This window comes from Coenobita brevimanus, chromosome 80 (assembly GCF_032717465.1).
Source record: "Coenobita brevimanus isolate Jiangsu-jjx chromosome 80, ASM3271746v2, whole genome shotgun sequence".
NCBI lineage: Eukaryota > Metazoa > Arthropoda > Malacostraca > Decapoda > Coenobitidae > Coenobita > Coenobita brevimanus.
The window spans coordinates 16,104,662-16,126,963 of NC_137033.1; the positions used below are offsets into that span (position 1 = coordinate 16,104,662).

Below are 22,302 nucleotides of genomic sequence, written 5' to 3' on the forward strand. Positions count from 1 at the left end.
TCTCTCTCTCTCTCTCTCTCTCTCTCTCTCTCTCTCTCTCTCTCTCTGGTCTGTGTGGTGAGTTAATGGGACCTACTCGACAATGGATGCCGCACTAATGGAAGAGAGAGAGAGAGAGAGAGAGAGAGAGAGAGAGAGAGAGAGAGGGCGAGGGAGAGGGAGAGAGAGAGGGAGAGGGAGAGAGAATATTAAAACACCTCTAGTCAACAAACACCTCATCTTGGCGCCAACCAGGGAAAATAAAGGCTTTCCCACCAAAACATCAACACGACCTTCAAGCCCTTGTCTGCTCTGGCCTTAACCCCGTGTCTGCTCTGCCCTTAACCCCTTGTCTGCTCTGCCCTTAACCCCTTGTCTGCTCTGCCCTTAACCCCTTGGCTGCTCTGCCCTTAACCTCTTGTCTGCTCTGCCCTTAACCCCTTGATTCTGCACTGTCCTATTCATCCACTGAGCCACGAGAAATAAGCTGCAGAAAAGGACGAAAATCCGGGCCAAGTTAAGGTGAAAGGAGTATAGTAACGAGAAATGGGATTGTAATATATGTGGTACCCTGTCCTCGTATGTAATGGCCCTTTTCCAGTCCATCTTAGTACAGTACACGCCATAGTACTAACTGCTTTATTAATTAGCGTGGGAAAGCGTATTTGTACCCAATATAAGGTGTCGATTCCAGCTATAGATTTGGCAGTCCGCTCCCTAAGGCCTGGAAGTCCTGCTACTCAACTTCAAATGTCACCTCTCTCTCTCTCTCTCTCTCTCTCTCTCTCTCTCTCTCTCTCTCTCTCTCTCTCTCTCTCTCTCTCTCTCTCTCTCTCTCTCTCTCTCTCTCTCTCTCTCTCTCATCGATATTGACCAACCTCACTGATTCTCTCCTGGGGTGACGTCAATATGGACATTAATTACGGCTCACAGTATGGAGATTTTTCCGATAGGCATAAACGAGACTTCAGAACTGTTCACCTATTCTCTCTCTCGCTCTCTCTCTCTCTCTCTCTCTCTCTCTCTCTCTCTCTCTCTCTCTCTCTCTCTCGCTCGCTCTCAGTAAATAAAGAAATGCAATAACTTTTTCTTAAACATATAAATATTAAAACCTGTCCTGACCGTAAGAGGGTTAACGGTGCCAATATAAACAGTCAGGTTTTTCTATCAACTCTCCGCTAAAAATAATAATAATAATGTCCAGGTGCTTGAGGGTGCGAAAGTGGATGTATGTGGAATAACTGAAACAAAATGGAGAGGAGAAAGTGTGAGAGAATGGGAGTATGGATGGGGTATATGTGCAGGAGTAGATGAGAATGAGAGGGCAAAGGAAGGAGTGTGTATAGTTGTGAGTAAAAGATGGAAGAAGAGCATAAGACAGTATGGATCAGTCGGGTCAAGGATTGTGTGGGTAAAGTTGAAAGTTGGAATACAAATGTGGGCGATTGTGTGTGTATATGCGCCAACGCAAGATCGTGCTAGAAGAGTGAGAGAAGAGTTCTGGACAAATGTGGAAGTGTGCATGGAAAAGTTTGGAAGGAATGAGAGAGTGTTTTTGATTGGTGATATGAATGGTAAAGTTGGTAATGTGAAGGTGGATGGAATAGTTGGTGAGTGGGGTGTGCCTGCTGAGATAGATGAGAATGGGAGTGCGTTAGTGGACATTTGTGCTGGGAGGGTTGGTGATAGCCAATACCCTCTTCAGGCATAAAATGATCCACAGGTATACATGGCGAGTGATGAGAAGGGTGGGTGGTGAACTGAATGAAAGGAAGGCAATGATTGATTATGTGTGTGTGGATGAAAGGATGCGAAGATGTGTAAAGGATGCAAGAGTGTATAGAGGTTGGGGGAGTGGACTTTCTGACCACTACTTGGTGGTGGCCAGAATTAGGATCCAAGTAAGATGGAAGAATAGAAGAAGGGAAAGACGAGAGGAAGGAGTAGTTGCAAGGACAGTGGAAAGGTTACAAGAGGATGAGAAAAATGCAGAGTATAAGAGAGAAGTGGAGGAACGATTGGGCAAATATGAATTGGAGCAGATGGGAGACGTGGAAGGTGTGTGTAAGATATTTACAGAAGAAATATGTGCAGCATGTGATGTGGTGTGTGGAAGGAAGAGAAGATGGAGGGGGGTGCAAGGAACAGCGTGGTGGACTGAAGAGGTGAAACAGGCAGTGGCACAAAAGAAGAAAGCATACAATGAATGGATGAGAAATAGGGGCGTGGAAGAAGTTGAGAGGCGGAAGAGAGAGTTATATGTGGAAAGGAAGAGAGAGGTGAAAAGATTAGTAAGAGAGAGTAAGAAGAGAGTGGATGAGGAATTTGGAAGGAATTTGAGTGTAAAGTGGAGGGACTGTAAGAAAATGTTCTGGAGAGAAGTGAAAAGAGTAAGACAGGGTGGAAGTGAAGTTAGCAGGGGAGTGAAAGATAAAAATGGTAGATTACTAGTGGAGAAGGGAGAAAAAGTGAGCAGATGGAGAGAACACTTTAAGGAATTGTTGAACGTAGAGGATGGAAGTAGCTGGGGAATGGCTGGGAGAAGGAGGGAGGTGAGAAGACAGGAAGAAATCAGTAGGATAGAAGTTGTGGAAGCAATGAAGAATGTTAAATCGGGGAAAGCCCCAGGAATTGATGGAGTGTGTGGCGAAATGCTGATGCATGGGGGAGAGATAGTAGTAGAATGGATATGGAAGATGTGCAGATTGGCCTGGAAGGAAGGTAGAGTCCCGGAGGATTGGAAGTCAGGTATAATTATTCCCTTGTACAAAGGAAAGGGGGAAAAAGAAGTGTGTGGTAATCATAGGGGCATTTGTCTTCTTAGTATAATAGGAAAAGTGTATGGTAGGATACTTATAGACAGAGTTAGTGAAAGAACAGAGAAATTAGTTGGAGAAGAACAGGGAGGCTTTAGGAAGGGAAGAGATTGTGTAGATCAGATATTCATTCTTAGATCTTTAGTGGAAAAGTTTCTAGAGAAGGGAAAGAAGTTGTATGCGGCTTTCATGGATTTGGAGAAAGCATATGACAGGGTGGATAGACAAGGATTGTGGAAAGTGTTAAGAATATATGGAGTAGATGGGAAGTTGTTGAATGCTGTGAAGAGTATGTACGATGGTGCGAAGGCTGCAGTGCGTGTGGATGGTGAACTAAGTGATTTTTTTCTCTTTGAGAGTTGGTTTGAAACAGGGATGTGTCATGTCTCCATGGTTGTTCAATCTGTACATGGATGGGGTAATAAAAGAGGTACAAGGTAGGGTAGTGGATCTTGGAGTGGCCCTGGTGAGAGAGGATAGTGTTTGGAAACTCCCTGTACTGTTGTTTGCAGATGATACTGTGTTGTTGAGTGAAGACGAAGGGGAGCTGCAAGGTTTGGTGGATGAGTTTGAGAGAGTGTGTAAGAAACGGAACCTAAAGGTGAATGTAGGGAAGAGTAAAGTAATGGTCTTTGAGAGAGGTGAAGTTAGTGAATGTACAGTGAGGTTGGATGGTGAGGAATTGGAAAATGTGAGTACGTTTAAGTATTTGGGTAGTGTGATGAGTAAGGATGGAGGTTTGGAGGGTGAAGTGCTTGAAAGGGTACAGCAGGGAAGAAAGGTTGCTGGTTCCTTGAAAGCAGTGATAAGAAACAGGGAAGTGAGCATGGAAGTGAAAAAGTTACTACATGACAGTATTGTGATACCAACTCTAACGTACGGAAGTGAAGCTTGGACATTGTTGGAAGGACACAAGTCAAGAGTGAGAGCAGTGGAAATGAGTTACTTAAGAGGAGCCTGTGGAGTCACGTGGAGAGACAGGCTGACGAATGAGGATATAAAGGAGCGTTGTGGTGTGGATGTGGATGTGATAGGAAACGTTATGAGGAACACACTGAGGTGGTTTGGCCATGTGGAGAGGATGGAGGGTGAAAGACTGACGAAGAGAGTGTATGTGAGTGAGGTGGAGGGGGGAAGAGGGAGGGGGAGGCCGAGGATGAGATGGAGGGATGGGGTGGAGAGGTATATGAGAGAGGGGGGTGTGAGTTGGGAGCAGGGCAGTGAAATGGCGGGGGACAGGGCGACTTGAAGGCGATTTGTTTGTGGCCACCCCAAACGGGATTGAGGCGTCTGGCAATAGATAGATAGATAGATAATAATGATAATAATAAAGGCACTAACTGAACTATAATCTAGAGACGACGCAAACAAGTGATGGTTAATGACGACAGAATTATAAGTATGACGCTAAATGGAATAAAAGCACTAGACTTATCGCGGTCATGAGGGGGTCAGCATGTAAAAATTCTGACCAACGGATTACGCGTCTCCTTGTACGAGTAGTGTGCCAGATCGCCACCAGAGGGAAGCGACACCTGAATGGTAAATGCCAAGGTTAGACTACCAACCCTTTCCATGCGCACTGATACAGGTAGGCTGCTTCGATCTGACCTATTGCTGCGAAAATCTTACATACTGAAAATAATACATGAAGGTTCCAATCTGTCTCTCTCCCACCCATACCTAAAAAAAAAAGAAAAAAAAAAAAAGAAAGAAAGAAAGAAAATCCTGTTCTAACCTGTCTTTCGTCCACCCAACCTTTCCACCTGTCGCAATGGATCATGTACCGTACCTATATACTCCATTAAATCCCCTTCATTTATCTAAGGGGTGACGTCTTACAGTGGATGGGTTAATGGGTAAAGGGGGATTTATCGTACCCCTCTAGTTCGAAGAGTTTCTTCTGAGGAATTCCGTTTTAAGACATGAAAGATAAACATGACAACAAAGAAAAAGTAAGTCATCGGATGGAAGGAAATAAGGTAGACGGTCTGGATTTAAGCCTATTGGAAAAGAAAAAAAAAAAAGCACAGAAAAAGATGAGAAAAACAAAAAATCATCCTACATAGAAAAAAAAAAAAAATCTCCCTGACCTTTTGAAACTAAACGAATGCTGTTTCATCTTGACCCTACTGTGTCGATGGTTCAACTTTTTTTGCCATTAAAACCCGCAGAATTGAACCTACTACTATTAAAACCTTGCTCCTGTACACCTTGAACAAGCGATGATAGAAGGGCGATAGAACAAGCGATGATAGAAGGGCGATAAGCGATAGTACAAAACATTGTTATATTAGTAAAGTAAAGAGTTTCCCAGTTAGTAATAAAATAAATAACAGTAAATGCCAAGGTAAAGGCATAACTACTGGTAATAATCTGAAAGTGTACTACACAAACAGCCGGAGTTTACGTAATAAAATGGATAAACTGAGAGCTTTAATTTGTACAGAGAAAATAGACATTGCCGTTATTAGTGAAACTTGGATGAATACAGACACTCGAGAATTTTTAGCAGAATATCAGATAAAAGGCTATAATATTTTTGTGTCAAACCGTCAGGGAAGAAAGGGGGGAGGGGTAGCTATTTATGTAAAGGATTCATTAAAGTGTTACAATAAAGCAGACATTAAAGTAAATAGGGACACAGAAAGTGTCTGGGTTGAAATTAGTAACAATAGGGAGAAATTAGTCTTAGGAGCAATTTACAGATCTCCAAAATTAAGTAGAGCTGATAGTAAATACCTCTGGGAGGAAATTAGGAAAGCATCACAGTCCAGCTTAGTAATAATTGTTGGGGACCTTAATCTGCCAAGGATAGATTGGAGAAATCAGACAGGAGATGCAGAGTCAGAGGAATTTCTAGAGGTAGTACAGGATAATTTCCTTTATCAGTATATCAGGGAGCCCACCAGAGGTAATAATATACTAGATTTGGTTTTAGCTAATAAAGAAAATATCATTAGCGATATAGAGGTTGGTGGACGACTTGGTAATAGCGATCATGAAGAAATTAAGTTCAAATTTATTTGGGATGTCAGTTCCACTGAAAATACCTCCACCGTTCCTAATTTTCGTCTAGGAGATTTCGATGGCTTAAGAGCTTATTTTCGAACGGTATTCCACAGGGAGATTAGCTATTTGAGGGAATGTCAGGTCAGTGGGGATCCCCAGGTCATAGGTCAGGCGTAGGAAGCACGTGGGGATGTCCGTCAGGTGTCTGTGAGGGGGGAGGTGGTAGATAGGAATGTAGTCCAGGTGACGGAAATTAACTCAGCTCCAGTACCAAACAGACGTTCGACCAGTGAGAAGTATAACGAGTTAATAAATATAATACACGGAGGCCAAGATAGATATATTCCTTCAAAACCGTTTTGAACTAACAATTCAGAACCAAGATGGTTAAACAACAGATTAAAATCTCTCATAGGCCAAAGGAAAGGAATATATAGAAAAATAAAACGTGGAGAGGAACACTTACGTAACCGGTACACAATTTTAAATAGAGAAGTAAAGAGGAAGATAAGAAAAGCAAAGAGAAGTTATGAAATTAAGGTTGCAAGTGAATCAAAAGAAAACCCCAAGGGTTTTTATCAAATGTACCGAACGAAAAATAAAGATAGGATAGGACCACTCAGAACAGAATCAGGTGACATTACCAGTGAAGATAAAGAAATGTGCTCCATCCTAAATAATTATTTCATATCAGTATTCACCAAGGAAAATCTAAGCCTGGTCCCTCAAGCAGCAAATATTTACCATGAGAATACGGAAAATATTCTTAGTACAATAACCATTAGTAAGGAGGACGTATTGAAAGAAATTAATAAGTTAAAACCTCAAAAATCACCAGGTCCGGACGATATATATGCAAAAATTATAAAAGAAACCAAAGAAGAATTATGTCAGCCACTTTTAACGTTATTTAATGACTCTTTAAGTTCAGGAGAAGTTCCAGAGGCGTGGAAAACCGCAAACGTAGTCCCCATCTTTAAAAAGGGTGATAAATCAGCTGCGTCGAATTATCGTCCGATAAGTCTAACGTCAATAGTAGGAAAAATGTTAGAGTCAATTTTGGCAAATAGGATTAGAGAACACTTAGAAAGATTTAATCTTATAAACGAAAGTCAGCACGGATTCAGGCAAGGACGATCCTGCCTCACAAATTTGTTGTCATTCTACTCGGAGGTCTATGAGGCAGTAGATAGCGATAAAGCTTACGATGTTATTTATCTGGACTTTAGTAAAGCTTTTGATAGAGTCCCACACGAAAGGTTAGTTAGAAAGGTTCGAGCACACGGCATAGACGGCGATATCTTAAAATGGATAGAATCCTGGCTAAAAGGACGAAAGCAGAGAGTATTAATAAATGGAACTAAGTCGGACTGGGGATTAGTAACTAGCGGTGTACCACAGGGTTCAGTACTCGGTCCCTTATTATTTATCATATATATAAATGATCTAGACTTAGGAGTCAATAGCAGAATCAGCAAATTTGCCGACGATACAAAAATAGGGCGTATCATTAACTCGACTGACGATTGCCATTACTTACAAAAAGACCTCGATACATTGTCCAAATGGTCTAAAACTTGGCAAATGGAATTTAACGTTGAAAAATGTAAAGTACTTAACGTAAGCAAGACCATTGGAGATACTAAATACAGCTTAGATAACAAAGAAATTAGCAAATCGGAATGCGAGAGAGATCTAGGAGTTATGATTAGTAACGACCTTAAAACTAGGCAACAGTGCATTAATGCGAGAAATAAAGCAAATAGGGTCCTAGGATTTATTTCGAGAAGCGTGAGCAATAGATCATCTAAAGTAATACTAAAACTTTATCTAGCATTAGTAAGGCCACATTTAGACTACGCAGTACAATTCTGGTGTCCTTACTATAGAATGGATATTAATTCGTTAGAAAATGTACAGAGAAGAATGACTAAAATGATACATGACGTCCGGAACCTGTCATATGAAGACAGACTGAAAAGACTAAGTCTGCATTCGCTAGAGAGGCGTAGAGTAAGGGGAGACTTAATTGAGGTGTTTAAGTGGATGAATGGTATAAACAAGGGAGATATTAGCAAGGTACTTAAAGTGAGCATACAGGATAGAACTAGAAATAATGGTTTCAAACTAGAAAAATTCCGTTTCAGAAAGGAAATCGGTAGAAATTGGTTTGGTAATAGAGTAGTAGACGAATGGAATAAGCTACCTAGTAAAGTAGTTGCTGCCTCTTCCAATGAGAGTTTCAAGCATAGGCTAGATAAGCATATGACAAATAAGGGGTGGATATAGAATAAAGAAAATCTTATAACCAATACTAATTCAAAAAAAAATTTCTTTTCAGGTTACACTATGATAGTCTCTATTCTCCTTTCACACTTTCCTGTAAAATGTCCACGCCAGTTTTTCTATACGGCGTGGTGTTCTTTCTGACTTTTTCCTGCCGGCTTCGGCTGGAGGGTTTGGAGGGCGGGGGAGAGCCTTCTTCTTTGCTATCCTTATCTCATTCTAGTAGTTCAGTTACTCTTCTAGGAGCTGCCTAGCATGGGCCAACCGGCCTACTGCAGTTATCCTCTCTTCTTATGTTCTTATGTTCTTATGTTAGTGGTTTATTCTTGCTATTGCTAGACGATTTTGTTCATCTCAGGAAAGGGCTCTTCAACTGGAGGGGTTTGTTAAGGTGATAGTCAACTCGTCCAGATCGGAAAGTCTATCCTAAGGTAAATAAAATCGTCGGAATAAGGCAAGAATAAATGGAAAAAGACGTTACCCGGCTCAGTGACTAAAACTTAACCTTATTTCAGATCTACCTTATTTCTAACCTATCTTGACTAGGCCTAAAACACAAAATGATAATCCCTTCATTCCAAAGACACTTGTTTTATTCTTACTATCTAAAGACGTTTTCATTCAGCTTCGGGCAGACTTTTCTATCATGAGGGGTTACAGGCAGCCCTCACTAATCTCTGAGAGGTGCGAGTGTTTCCCTAAGTTGTATAAAACCTACAAAGATAGCAAGAAAAGAATACAGGTCAACATCGGAAAGCAGTGGCGAAAACCTATCCTGACGACAGTTTGTATATGTAAGCCTAACTCTATTCGTGCCTAAGGCTAAGATGCACCATACCCTACCTTCACTAAAACCTAGCCTACCGTGACCACCATCTACCCTACCAACACCTATCTTAGCTAAAGTTATCTCAGTTCAGTCCTGCGCTAATTAAAACTTATATCACCCAGAGCCCACCTCAATTTAATATCCCTTACACGAGCAAAGTGGAATCTGGACATAATAACTCCGCCATCTTGCCTCACGGACTTAGTATATCCGACCCTGGGCAGAGAGTAGACAGGTCACTCCCAAAATCCCAGCTGCCCTCCCGTGTCAACCACCTTCACATATTACCACTTGGGAATTAATAACCAACTTAAGCTCTTTTTTCCCCAAGGTTGGCATCGATCCGGGGCCCCTCTTGATGGCAGCCTTACACTTTACCAGTTGACTATCATTTCACAAGAGGTATAAAGTTCCATCAAATCTACAGTATATTATAACAACAATTCCACTAACCAACTGTATGCGAAAACTATTATCCGAAAGCGTTCTGTGCAGGATTTACAGATAATTAAAAGATCAGTTAACTCTTTCAGTACGATTAAGCTACGTTCAAAATATATTCTACGATCAGACGATTTTACTCAGCTTAGGAAAAGAGCTCTCAGATGAAGGAAGCTCTCCAGGACCTCTTTCTAACGAGCCTTTTTCTATATCTGGTACGTTAATATATTCTTCTATGCTATTTCTGCAATCTATATGGATATGAAAAAAAAAAAAAGATATAAATAACACACAACTAGACAATAAAATGTAACATGAAAAACAAATAAGTATGGAAATGGTACAAAATATCCTCTTCAGCTGACAATCATACAAGCTCTGAAAATAATGGATACCAGAATACATAATACATAACCACACTGCCGGCCCACACACAGCAGTGACCCATTAGCTGTGTCATTTGATAGGGGGTTGGTGGGAGAATGAATGGTGGTTCACCCGGGAGGCAAAGTTAACAGGAAACTCTGACAGCAAAACAGGTGAGTAAGTGGGAGTAAACAAAAGATAGCAGCCAACACACACACACACACACACACACACACACACACACACACACACACACACACACACACACACAACCACACACACACACACACACACACAACCACACACACACACACACACACACACACACACACATGGCCGGGCATATTCCTCATCCTAATTTCCTGCTAACTTGCTTAACACAGTAAAACGCCATTCATCATATACTGAGCAAGGACTACATTACCCCGCCTCTCTCTCTCTCTCTCTCTCTCTCTCTCTCTCCCTCACACCATCCTTATCACCTTCCTCACCTTCACGTCCCAGTTATTATTATCTGGCTCCCTTATCATATTTAGCACTATCTTTACTTCACACACATGCCTTATTCTGTGACCTTCATTATTTTGACCACAGTCCAGTCTCTCTCTCTCTCTCTCTCTCTCTCTCTCTCTCTCTCTCTCTCTCTCTCTCTCATCTTCATATTCTCATTTCTTACCCCTCATCATCTGCTTCCACACTCAGTTCTTCATTTTCTATTCACCCACACGTCCCTCGGTCTCACAATCATTTCCCCTTAACATTTATTCGTAGAGAGAGAGAGAGAGAGAGAGAGAGAGAGAGAAAGAGAGAGAGAGAGAGACCAATTATCATAGGACACGTCGTTAGGCTAATTAAGGAAGGTAAATTAATTCGGCCAGTCGTCCGGGTCAAGGAAAGAGTTTAATCCCATTTATAAGCGTTTTAAAGACAAAAATAATCGGTTTCCGTAAAGACCTATTAGACATCTCCGGAAGCTTACCTGTCCGTCAGTCCGTTGCTAAGGATTTTCGGAAACGAGACACTTCACTCTCGTACAGTCTAGCGAAGCCTCATATCTCGTATTTTTTAACTTGTTTTTCGACCTTGCTAAATATGGACGAACTTATCCATTTTAAGAGTAGTAGTAGTGATGGTGGTGGTGGTAATAGTAGTAGCAGTAGTACCGGTAGTAATTCCAGGCGTATCTCAACGTGAACCCGGCGGACTGCAGGCTGAAGCTGCCCTCTCCCTGCAGTCAGTCATCTTCCTTTCTCGGGGACAGGGAAGGAGTTGGGGACTTTGAATAACAGCATAGTGGAGCCGACCGCTTATATCGATGCCACCACGTGAAGGCGTCCTTATCCGATGTCATTCATCTTAAGAAGAAGGGTAAAGAGAATGGCAAGTCAGGGTAAACAGGGCAGCTTCATCCACCTTGTAAGGGATAAACGACGCTAAATTATGTATCGGTGTCACTGAAGAAATGTAATAGGCTTGTTATCTGACGCAGGTGTTCTCGTCAGTTAATGAAATTCCCTAACACCTTTTCTAGCAGCAAACTCTCATCCTTTTTCTGTCCAGCTTTCTAATGCAAGAGTTAACCGTTACTCCCAGTCCTTCATTTATGCAACAAGTCAACTCTGGAACTGCCTCCCTCTGTCTGTATTTCCTACTTCCTCTGATCTCCAGTCTTTCAAACGCAGTGTGTCCAGACATCTTGAAATGCATGGATCTTGAATTTGGAACTCTTTTGTATTGTTTTTGTTTTTTCCTTGGAAGGAATATTCATGCGGGCTCAGCCTTTGGTTCCTTCTTCCTCGCATAAAAAAAAAAAAAAAAAACGATTTATTTTGCTTATCTTTGTCAGGTTCGAAAAAACGCAGTGCAGTTCAGGTTTACTGATAATCTGCCAAACTGATACACACACATATACTCATGACACTCCCGGTTATTATTGTTGGCGTTACCATACTTATTTTAATGTAGGTTATTTGTATCCTTTAAATAACTACACCGTACCTTTTTAATAACGAAACTGCATTAGTGAAATGAAGGAAGAGTTGAGACATTTTGAAGGATGTGGGAAGGAGGTGGAAGGAAACATGGGTGAAAATAAGAGGGGGGGGGGTTATTCCAGGGAAGAAACTCATCTGTGTTTCACTTGTGCTTCTTTCCACTTCAATCCCATACACAGGGGGATATTAATGAGTATGAGGCAAGATAAATCGCTAAGGAAGGAGTGCTAAGAACCTAATAAGGGGTAAGGGCAAGATAAATTGTTAAGGATGGAGTGCAAGAACCTAATAAGGGGTAAAAGGCAAGATAAATCGCCAAGAAAGGAGTGCTAAGAACCTAATAAGGGGTATGTGGCAAGATAAATCGCTGAGGAAGGAGTGCTGAGAACCTAAAAAGGGGTATGTGGTAAGATACATCGCTAAGGAAGGAGTGCTAAGAACCTAATAAGGGGTATGTGGTAAGATAAATCGCAAGGGAAGGAGTGCTAAGAACCTAATAAGGGGTATGTGGCAAGATAAATCGCTAAGGAAGGTGTAATAAGAACCAAATAAGGGGTATGTGGCAAGATAAATCACCAAGGAAGGAGTGTCAAGAACCTAATAAGGGGTATGTGGAAAGATAAACAGCTAAGGAAGGAGTGCTAAGAACCGAAGACTGTTATGTCGACGGGAATGATCAGTGACGTAAAACTGGACTTATTTCCATCCCTGCCTGGCAGAGAAAAGATACCGGTGAGTATTTCCGGCGCGACACTGTTTTCCGTCTAACTACTTATTTATGGTGACTTTAGAGTAGAAGGGAGGGAGGGAGAGAAGTAGGGAGGAAGAAGAGGGAGAGAAGAGAGGAGAAGGGAGGATAAAGGAGAGAAGAGGAAGGGGGGAAGAAGGAGAGAAGAGAGGAAGAAGGAATGAAGAGGGAGAGAAGAAGAAGGGGGGATGAAGGAAAGAAGAGAGAAGGAAGGGCAGAAGAAGGAGAGATGAGAGAAGGAAAGGAGGAAGAAGGAGAGAAGAGAGGAGGGCAGGGGGAAGAAGACAGGAGAGGAGGAAGGGAGGAAGAAAGAGAGAAGAAAGGAGGAACAAAAAAAAAGCGGGGGATGGTGGAAAAGGAGAGAGGAAAGGAGGAAGACGGACAGGCGAGAGGAGGACAATTACACAGGAAAAAGGCAGACAGCAGACAGAAAAGGAGGGAGAGATGTAGGGAGGGAAGAAGAGAGGTACAGAAAGGACGAAGTGGAAAGGGAGAAGAGAGAGGGGGAAAATGGGAGAATGGGGTAGGAGGAAAACAGGAGAAAAGAAGAAATTAAAGGAGTAACGAGAGAGAGAGAGAGAGAGAGAGAGAGAGAGAGAGACTCATTACTCTACGGATCCATCACGCCATATTTCAAAATTGAATATCTCGCCAAATTTACAGCACTTTTTTTTTTTTTTTTTTTTTTTTTTTACATAAAAACTATATTTTTACTGCTGGAATTTCTACAGGTTTATTTACCATCATTTCTTGTAGCATTTTAAACTATAATTATGAACCGAGATTCAGGAAATATAATATATTAACGATACAAGGCAGACCCTACTCACGTGAGGCTAGATAACCTTTTCACTCTCTCCTCTCTCTCTCTCTCTCTCTCTCTCTCTCTCTCTCTCTCTCTCTCTCCCAGTTCAGTGCCCCGTCATCAGTTTCTTTGTACTGGGAAGGGAGCTCACTGGAGGGAAGACAAAGACAAACAGAACAAAGCTCCAAAGTACAAGTAAAGAATTTGGCAAGAAAGGAGAGTATTAAATAAAGTCTAAAATAAAGTTAATCGTTAATGGTGTCAACTCAAAGACAAAATTTCGCTTACTATTCCACTTCGTCTGCCTCACACTTAGGGCATGTCCGTCACTTTCCTCTCTGACGCATCACAACGACTATACTCTTTTCACTCTAAATTGGCCCACAATTTTGTCGTTCTGCATCTTATTTTTCGTAGCTCAGTGGCCGAAGAACACAATGCTATGGCTCTACATCCCTTCCACAGCACTACTTCGTGACTAGCACCATTTTCTAGTGTTAATCTGTTGCTACAACTCAGCATTCGAGACAGAGAGATGGCAATTTTAGGTCAGATTAGTATAAAAGGCATATACTAAGGATAATCTATAAGTAGAGATATATATCAAACCTCTCTCTCTCTCTCTCTCTCTCTCTCTCTCTAGTCAGGAATATTAGCCAGCTGAAGAAAGTGAGTACCAGGGGAGGTGAAATATTAGGAGAATCATCTATGGGTAAAGAAATATTAATCAGCAGAAGAACGCGAACAGCAGAAGGGGAGGAATATTACTCAAACTTTTTATCACCAACTTTACAACTGGAGATTAAATTACGTGGCACAGAAGGCGACAGAGAAGCACTAGGCCTCTACTTTATCTAAGCCTTGTGTGTGTGTGTGTGTGTGTGTGTGTGTGTGTGTGTGTGTGTGTGTGTGTGTGTGTGTGTGTGTGTGTGTGTGTGTGTGTGTGTGTGTGTGTGTGTGTGTGTGTGTGTGTGTGTGTGTGTGTTACCGACGGCCCAAAGTCGGTTCGGATCGATGCTAAAGTCGGACCATTCATTCTAGAGATGGTTCCTCTTTACTGTTCCGTATCTTGCCAAGTAGCAGTTATCAGTGACGGGACAGTACTTAGTTTATTTATTCATTTATTTATTTATTTATTCATTTTTTAACTCCCATGACATTTTTTTCTGCCTTTGCTATTCTTACTACCACTAGACGATTTTATTAAGTTTATGGGAGTTTTTTTTTACTGACGTGTGTGTGTGTGTGTGTGTGTGTGTGTGTGTGTGTGTGTGTGTGTGTGTGTGTGTGTGTGTATGGGGGAAATACTTCTTTGCAATGAATATTATTGGAACTGCCTTCTAATCCCTCCGGTACCAGTTGTCTCTCCTTAAAATCGTGAGAAGATGACAATACGAAAATGAAATACGCATCATCGGAGTGAACGGGTTCACATATTTACTACAATGTCTCTTTCGTTCATCACTTTTTCCAAATCGCAATCTTCACTCATAAAACAACCGTCGAATTTACCGTCCAGGTCCTTAAAACAGGCTGGGACGAAAGAGGTCTATAGGGAAGGGGAAAGAGAAGTGGCCACGTGAGAGAGGGAGAGAGCAGACAGCATGCCTCCCCTCTCTCTCTCTCTCTCTCTCTCTCTCTCTCTCTCTCTCTCTCTCTCTCTCTCTCGTGTGTGTGTGTGTGTGTGTGTGTGTGTGTGTGTGTGTGTGTGTGTGTGTGTGTGTGTGTGTGTGTGTGTGTGTGTGTGTGTGTGTGTGTGTGTGTGTGTGTGTGTGTGTGTGTGTGTGTGTGTGTGTGTGTGTGTGTGTGTGTGTGTGTGTGTGTGTGTGTGTGTGTGTGTGTGTGTGTGTGTGTGTGTGGTGGCAGTAGCGGCCTCACCACCCTAAATCAATACAGCTAACTCCTCCAACCTTCCCGCGTCCATTCAAAACCTAGGCACGCTTCCTGCACGCGTTTCTTCCCTACTTTCACACTTTTTTTCTCTCCCTTTACACCTTTATCCCCTACTTTCACGCTTTATTAATATTTACTATACATACCGTACCCCAGGTCAACCATTCGCACTCACATTCATAACCTGTGCATTTTACCTCCTCACTTTATCAGTCTTTACAAACAACATCCCTCATACGTCACTGTATAGATGTTGCAGCTCAAAAATTGATTATACTGTTCCTGGTTTTATCTACGTGGATGTGGGGGCAAATATTTTTATTACACCTGATCTAAACCTCAACTATATCGTTTTTGCTCTAGTTAGGTTCAGATTTTCGTCCCTTTGCAGCTCATCTCACGTAGCTCAGTGGCAGAGAAAGACAATACTATGGCTCTACATCCTTTCCCTAGCACTTCTTCATGACTCGTTATATTCGAGTGTTACGCTAGTGTTCCAGCTCATCATTAAAGATGGAGAGATGACAATTTCAAGGCAAGTTAGACTAAAAGAAGTATGGTACTCGTGGTTTCCCCGGATAACCGTAGGGAAAAAATAATCCTGTAACCACCACACCAGTACGTTTATTAACCACGCTTACAGCTTAAGTAAATATGCTCCATCCTCAAAGTCTTCAGTTCAAACACCGGCTTCTACTGATGCTGCCGTAACTCGGGGTGGTGCCTGTGGAGGGCGTTGGTGCCTGTGGTGGGAGTCTTCACATGGTGGCACCGGTGGGGTTATACGAGTACAAACGTTAGCTCCCTCCCTATCCCTTGAAAAGAGGTGGTGAACTGCAAGAGGACATGTTCAGCCTACAGCTCACCAGGTTCACGTTCAGGTGAGCTTTAGGCAATAACAGGAATATGATGCCTTTGTTTTTTATCTGCCAGCAATGTTTCTGCATACAGGCCTCGTACGTCTGGCAGCGGTTGCCTGTGTTTACCTCTCCCGACCCCGATCAAGCACACTAACGTCTGTCACAGCCTAAATATAGATAAAAGTTTATTGACAGGCACGCGTCTCATATATGGATAATCAGAAACAATCCTTGTACTCATAATATCTTATCTCCAACAGCTGACACTTATACACGGTCGACACGAAATGTATACAACGAAATCAATAAGTGCCGGTAACCCTAACTCTATCTGAAAACGACACTAAACGTCTCTCTCTCTCTCTCTCTCTCTCTCTCTCTCTCTCTCTCTCTCCAGGCCATTCACACCACTGGCAGTATCCTCTTCAGCTTTCTTGACTCCCTGCAAATGGTAAGTTCACGTTCACAATCGCTCGTATTATTTTTAAGCACAGGATAACAATAACGTGTAATATGAAAAACAAGACGCTATGGAAAAGGTGTTACGAAAGCCTCCTGAGCGGCCAAGAATACGACTCCAGGTAAGCGCTGACACCTGGGACTCTTGATATTGTGGCGGGAAGGTGGGAGTACTATCGATCACCCCAGAAGACTTAGAGGCTCTGGGACACACGGTCATTCACACCACATACAGGCCAGGCCGCACCACACACTGCCAGTCATCTTCCCTTATCTATGGTACAGTACAAACAACCACTCCACTCCAGACATCACCCTACACATGCCGTATAGGTTGATGTTTGGGGTGTCTAGTAGCTGTGATGGGGTGTGTGTACAGCGTGTTGCTTGTTATCACTCCCATGTTACAGCAATATCCATCAGTAGCTTTCGTCTAATAATTTTCTTTGAACAGTGATACGACAGGAACTGAAGACCAAACTCTACGAGGACTTTTCACTGTTTAATCATTTCACCCTATGTTACACGAGTTATGGTACGGAAAGAATAGGTTTGCTTGATTCTAGATGTCTCCAATATTTATCGGTGTATTTCGAACAAGTTTAGCTAACGAAACGAGATTCAGAAGATGGGGTTGGATGGGAACTATCTAAAAAATGGTCAAATCAGTCTTCTTCTTTTTTTTTAAGGCGGGAGGGGAATACTGTGCATTAGAAACTATGGTTGTACAAAAATATAATGAAATCCGGAACGCCTACAAAACAGGTCTCATTCCAAGTACCTTCGGAAACTGTAAAACATCCTTGAGATTATTCTGCAGATTACGCCTGAATAACCTTTTGTGTGACAGAAAGTGTAGATATTAAATAGATATTCCTATTACAAGAGAAAGCGAGGTGTGCCAAGGAATTTAAACAGCTAATTGAGAGGAACCAGATGCCTCCTACACCACCAGGAATACTATCCCAAAAGCTTAATACTCACAGATGCAGACGGCTGCGAGGAGTCTGGCCGAATCGTCTGGGGGGTCGCAGGTGGGGAAGAACGGCTTCATGATGTACACACTGAAGGTGAGCGCCACGATCGTCTGTGAGCACGGCCGCACGATCAGGCACTCCACCCACAGCCGCATGAACGCCAAGAACGGCCCGAACGTGACCATGATATAGGCATAGTCGGCGCCAGTCTTCTGGATCATGCAGCCCAGTTCGGCATAGCAGTAGGCGCCCACCATGGAGAAAATCCCGCTGGCCACCCACACGACCAGCGACATGCCCACGCTGCCGGTTTTCATGAGCACATTCGTCGGGGAGATGAAAATACCCGAACCGATAATGGAGCCGACGATGACCGTGATGCCGTTCAGCAGTGTCATCTTCGGCTTGAGTCCCACCAGCTCGTCATCCTTCTTGATCTCGTCGCCCTCCTTCGTCGGCACCTTCTCATATTCCTTGTCTTCAGTCATGGTGGCCGCGAAGTCCCCAAATAAAGAAACCAACGACGCGAGGGTTCTACGCAGACTGAGGGAGGCTGGTGCCGGGTGCTGCTAGTCTAGGCACCGGTAGGGTTGCCAGAAGCCTTCCTCCTACACGCGCCTACAACTCAGTCACCCGGGCACAATTAGCCTACATATTAGAGTTAAGATTATCACAATAGAATCAGGAAGCTAATTTAGAAGCTCTCTTATTCATATTCAGTGCCTGTTTCGAATGATACTATTAATTTTACAAGATATCACCCACTTACAGAGCACAGCTGTTTTTCCCTCTATCACGTGTAGCATTGTAAGGTATGATAGTTCAGGAGCGAGGTGAACGATTCCAGTCTAACCCAACACGTGGTTTCCAAAGACTTAGACAGATTGACATGCAAAAATACAGTAATTTCAATATATCCACATGCAGTTGCTCATCCAGCGTGCAATCAATATCTAGCAGCTGACACGGATCAATATGTGCCTCTCGTAACACCTTCTCTTTAGCGATTTATGCTGCACATTACACTTCAGAATCCCTTTGCAAGCTATTAATACGGACACTAACGATTTTAAAACGATATAAAACTTCATGCAAAAGAAGATCACGGTGGAAGTTGCAAAATAAACAGCAAATGGAGAGGTGCAATGAAGACTCCTATGCCACTCCAAGTACGACCGCTAACGTAAAGGTTGTCTGCTGGAATCATTCACTTTCTCTCAAACGTCTTGGGAAAATTCGACGACGACGCTAAGAGGATGCGATACAAGAAACACGCTATCTTAAACGTTTATTTCACTCGCGATCGCACACACACGTTTTCACGTCATCAACGCTGATATGTCACTGTTATTTTTTTTCCAGGTTTCCATCAGTATATAAGGAGATCGAGATGGAATTAGAGAGTACACGTGGATACCGATTACAGCACACTCATTACAGTACAGCCATTTCATTACCCACTCCACTCACTGGGATTACAGAACACCCATTGTCAGCACAGTACACCCATCGTCATTACTGTATACCCATGACACTACACCTTTACTGAATCCAGCCCACTACAGTACACCCCTTACAGTGCGCGTGGAGACCCGTTACAGTACACGAGCATTACACTACGCGCGGACAGCCCACCTTTCTTAAGTGATGCAATACCTGAGCAGAAAGCGTCAGGACGTGCTTGTCTCGCGTGGGTGCCGCTCTTGCTTGCCTTCAGTCCGGCCATGCATGCAGCGTTTTAGTTCTTTCTCTCTTTCTCCCCCTCTCTCTCTCTCTCTCTCTCTCTTCTCTCCAGGCACTTTTTTTTTTTTTTGTCATGGGAGGGACTTTTCGAGCTGGATGGGTGAGGTGTGGCCTCTTCCATCACTACCCGAGTCAAAATTAACCTTATAAATAGTAAGCTAAAAAAAAATAAGTAGTAAACAAAAATCGTCATCTGGCTGAACAGGTTAATTCGGATCTTCATACCATCATTACAGCGTTACCCATCATCATACAGAGAAACATTTAGAAAACCTGGCAGCTGAGAGAGAGAGAGAGAGAAAGAGAGGGGGGGGGAACAGCGGTGCGCGGGTGAGTGTGCGCGTGGTACAACACTATCAGGTTGTAACCGGTTTTCAGTGCCAGAACTCTGCCACCTCCCAGCGCAGTGCCGTTTTCTCCACTGCTTAGGACACTTCGCTGCTCTCCATGGAAGTTCTTCCCTCTTTCTTTTATTTCACCCTAATATTGTCTTGTATGCCAATTTGTCTGACTGTCAACGCTCGGCACAACAGCAAGCAAAAACTCCCGACACCAAGCCGTCTCCACGACTGCATGGTAGACTTCGAAGCCTTCATCGGCCTTAGAGTTATTTTGCGTATTATACCTTTTTACTATCTTACACAGTATTAAGGCAAACTATGTCGGCACTAAAGATACGTAAATAACGTAAAAGAGAGTATAGAAATACAAAAGGCCTAACCAGTCGCTAAGAAATAGGTGTTGAGCTTCCTGTGCCGCTTAAGAGTGCTGTATTCTTGCTTGTAAATGAGGTCTCGTCACTGGCGGAGTTAGGAGGGGGCCATTGGGGCCATGGACCCCCCAGGAGGTATGTTGGCGTCCCTCTGTAATTCCTTCCAGTTGTTTGCTGCGCCTCTTGTTCCCTTCAACTCCTAGGGCCATAGGCAAGAAGAAGCGTCGGGCACCTCACCCTCACCCTGACATATAGATGCCGCACACACAAAGTATCTTTTAATACATGTGTGTGTGTGTGTGGAAATGGGCACGTTAGTGAACGTTTTTCTATAGAAAACGTTCACTGTGTGTCTCCCCTAACCTTCCAAAAGTTACTTATATGAATTAGATATATACGTAATAAGCAGTGAAAATTTAAATAAGCTGGCTGCTAGCGGGCGCTCCTTTCTTGCTTGCTCCCCCCCTCCCCCAGAATAGCTGTCCGGATCCGCCTATCGGTCTCGTAGCACCTCTTCCTTTGCGATTGTCATGACGTATTTCACCTGGGTACTGGCTTGAATGCTAGATATTAATTTTTTAGTAGTAGCCTGGTAATAGCAGTAGTAGCAGCAACAGTAGTTGCAGCAGCAGCAGCAGCAGCAGCAGCAACAACAACAACAACAACAACAAAACAACAACAGTAGAAGTAGTAGTAGTAGTAGTAGCATTGTTACTTGTATTAGTATCACTATCAACATATTAGTTTGCACCAGTAACATCCAAGAAAAAGGTAAAGTGGTAAGGAAGAAATGCAACAAAGTTTCTTGTGTTAACGGGGATACACAGTTCATCAGTTGGTAACAGGGGGATCTGTTCATACACAGGCGCTGAGTACAAGAATCCACTGTATCGTCTGGTGTCTGTTTGTCTGACTGGCAGTGCGTGACCGGCATAGATTAAATACTTTCGACCTGATTTAACTGTACTTTGTGGATGGGTTGAGGGTGATGCAATGATGAAGTGATTCCAGTTTGAGAAAAATTAATCACCCCGACTTCTTTCCCCCTTTGTTCTCCAGGTTTTTCCCTCATCAGTCTCTCTCTCTCTCTCTCTCTCTCTCTCTCTCTCTCTCTCTCTCTCTCTCTCTCTCTCTCTCGTATAACATTCGTCAGTCACCTTCCTGACGTATGCCAGTGAGAAATAAAATAACCAGAACGTGGGCTAACAGAAACAAGTGTTCTTCCAGATTTTACCCCAGACTTATACACTTTGCCTCAGAATATGGGACGTATTCTAAAAGGCCTTGGGACTCGCAACACCTCTTCCTTTGCGATTTATCCTGCCCATGACACCCCCGTACCTCTTGTATGTTATAGACGGACATTGTGTTGATATTAAAATGATTTAAAAGTGTAATATTCCTCCCATGCCATCTTGAATGTGGCTATGTAAAGTAAAATAAATCGCAGAGGAGAAGGTGTTACGAATCTTCTTGTCTCCGGCCCCAATGACGATAAAAACTGCGTATAAGAGAATGTTAAGATGTAAAAAAATAATTCACAAAGGAGGATGAGCTACGAAACTTCTTATCTTGTAAACAGTAAAATAAATCGCAAAAGAGGCGCTACGAATCTTCTTATCTTGTAAACTGTAAAAGAAATCGCAATGAAGAAAGGAGCTGCGAAATTTCTTATCATGCAAATCGTAAAATAAATCGCAGAGGAGGAGGCGCTACGAATCTTATCTCCAACCCCAGTGTGACGATATTCCAATACTCAAACTGCGGGCGTTATCTGGGAAAGTGTTATAATCTCGGAGTCACAGTTGCTACCGAGTCTGGAGGGAGTATGAGATTTATCACAGCTGGTAACCGATAATTTGAGATAGTGAAGATGGCACTGATTGCACTGAGTTGCTTGTTGTCACCTCCAGGCCATTCTACGCATTTTTCACACATTTTCACGGATTTTTACTTACTTTCACGCATTTTTACGTATTTTCACGCATTTTTTACGTATATTCACGCATTTTCACGTATTTTCACGCACTTTAACTCATTTGCACGCACTTTTTCGCATTTTCACGCACTTTTACGCATTTTTACGGATTTTTTAACACTCCATGGCAGGCTACTTGACCCCTCCACTTCGCTGACTTATTTTTCACGTTACTCTTGCATACCTACAGACGATTGTATTCAGATTTACATAGGACTGATAGAAGTGGATGAGTAGATTAAGGCTGTATTTAACCCCCTCGATTTGTAAAGAGCCCTGGCCTAAATATAATCGTCTGGATAAAAGAATAAAAAAGACGTTCTCGTAGTGAAAGACTCCGATTTCTCTCTCTCTCTCTCTCTCTCTCTCTCTCTCTCTCTCTCTCTCTCTCTCTCTCTCATTTT

At 42.7% G+C, this 22,302-nt stretch overlaps 1 protein-coding gene across 6 annotated transcripts in view; it reads right to left on the bottom strand.

Moving 5' to 3' along the window:
- The window catches only part of LOC145409182 (large neutral amino acids transporter small subunit 1), a 183,617-nt gene extending 165,622 nt beyond the window's left edge, over positions 1-17,995 (bottom strand). For all 6 annotated transcript variants that reach the window (XM_080279671.1, XM_080279674.1, XM_080279670.1 and 3 more), the window contains exon 1: positions 17,473-17,995. In XM_080279671.1, coding sequence (XP_080135797.1) covers positions 17,473-17,953 — 481 coding nt within the window. In that variant the 5' untranslated portion in view covers positions 17,954-17,995. The remainder of the gene's footprint in view (positions 1-17,472) is intronic.
- Between the last annotated feature and the right edge of the window lie 4,307 nt (positions 17,996-22,302).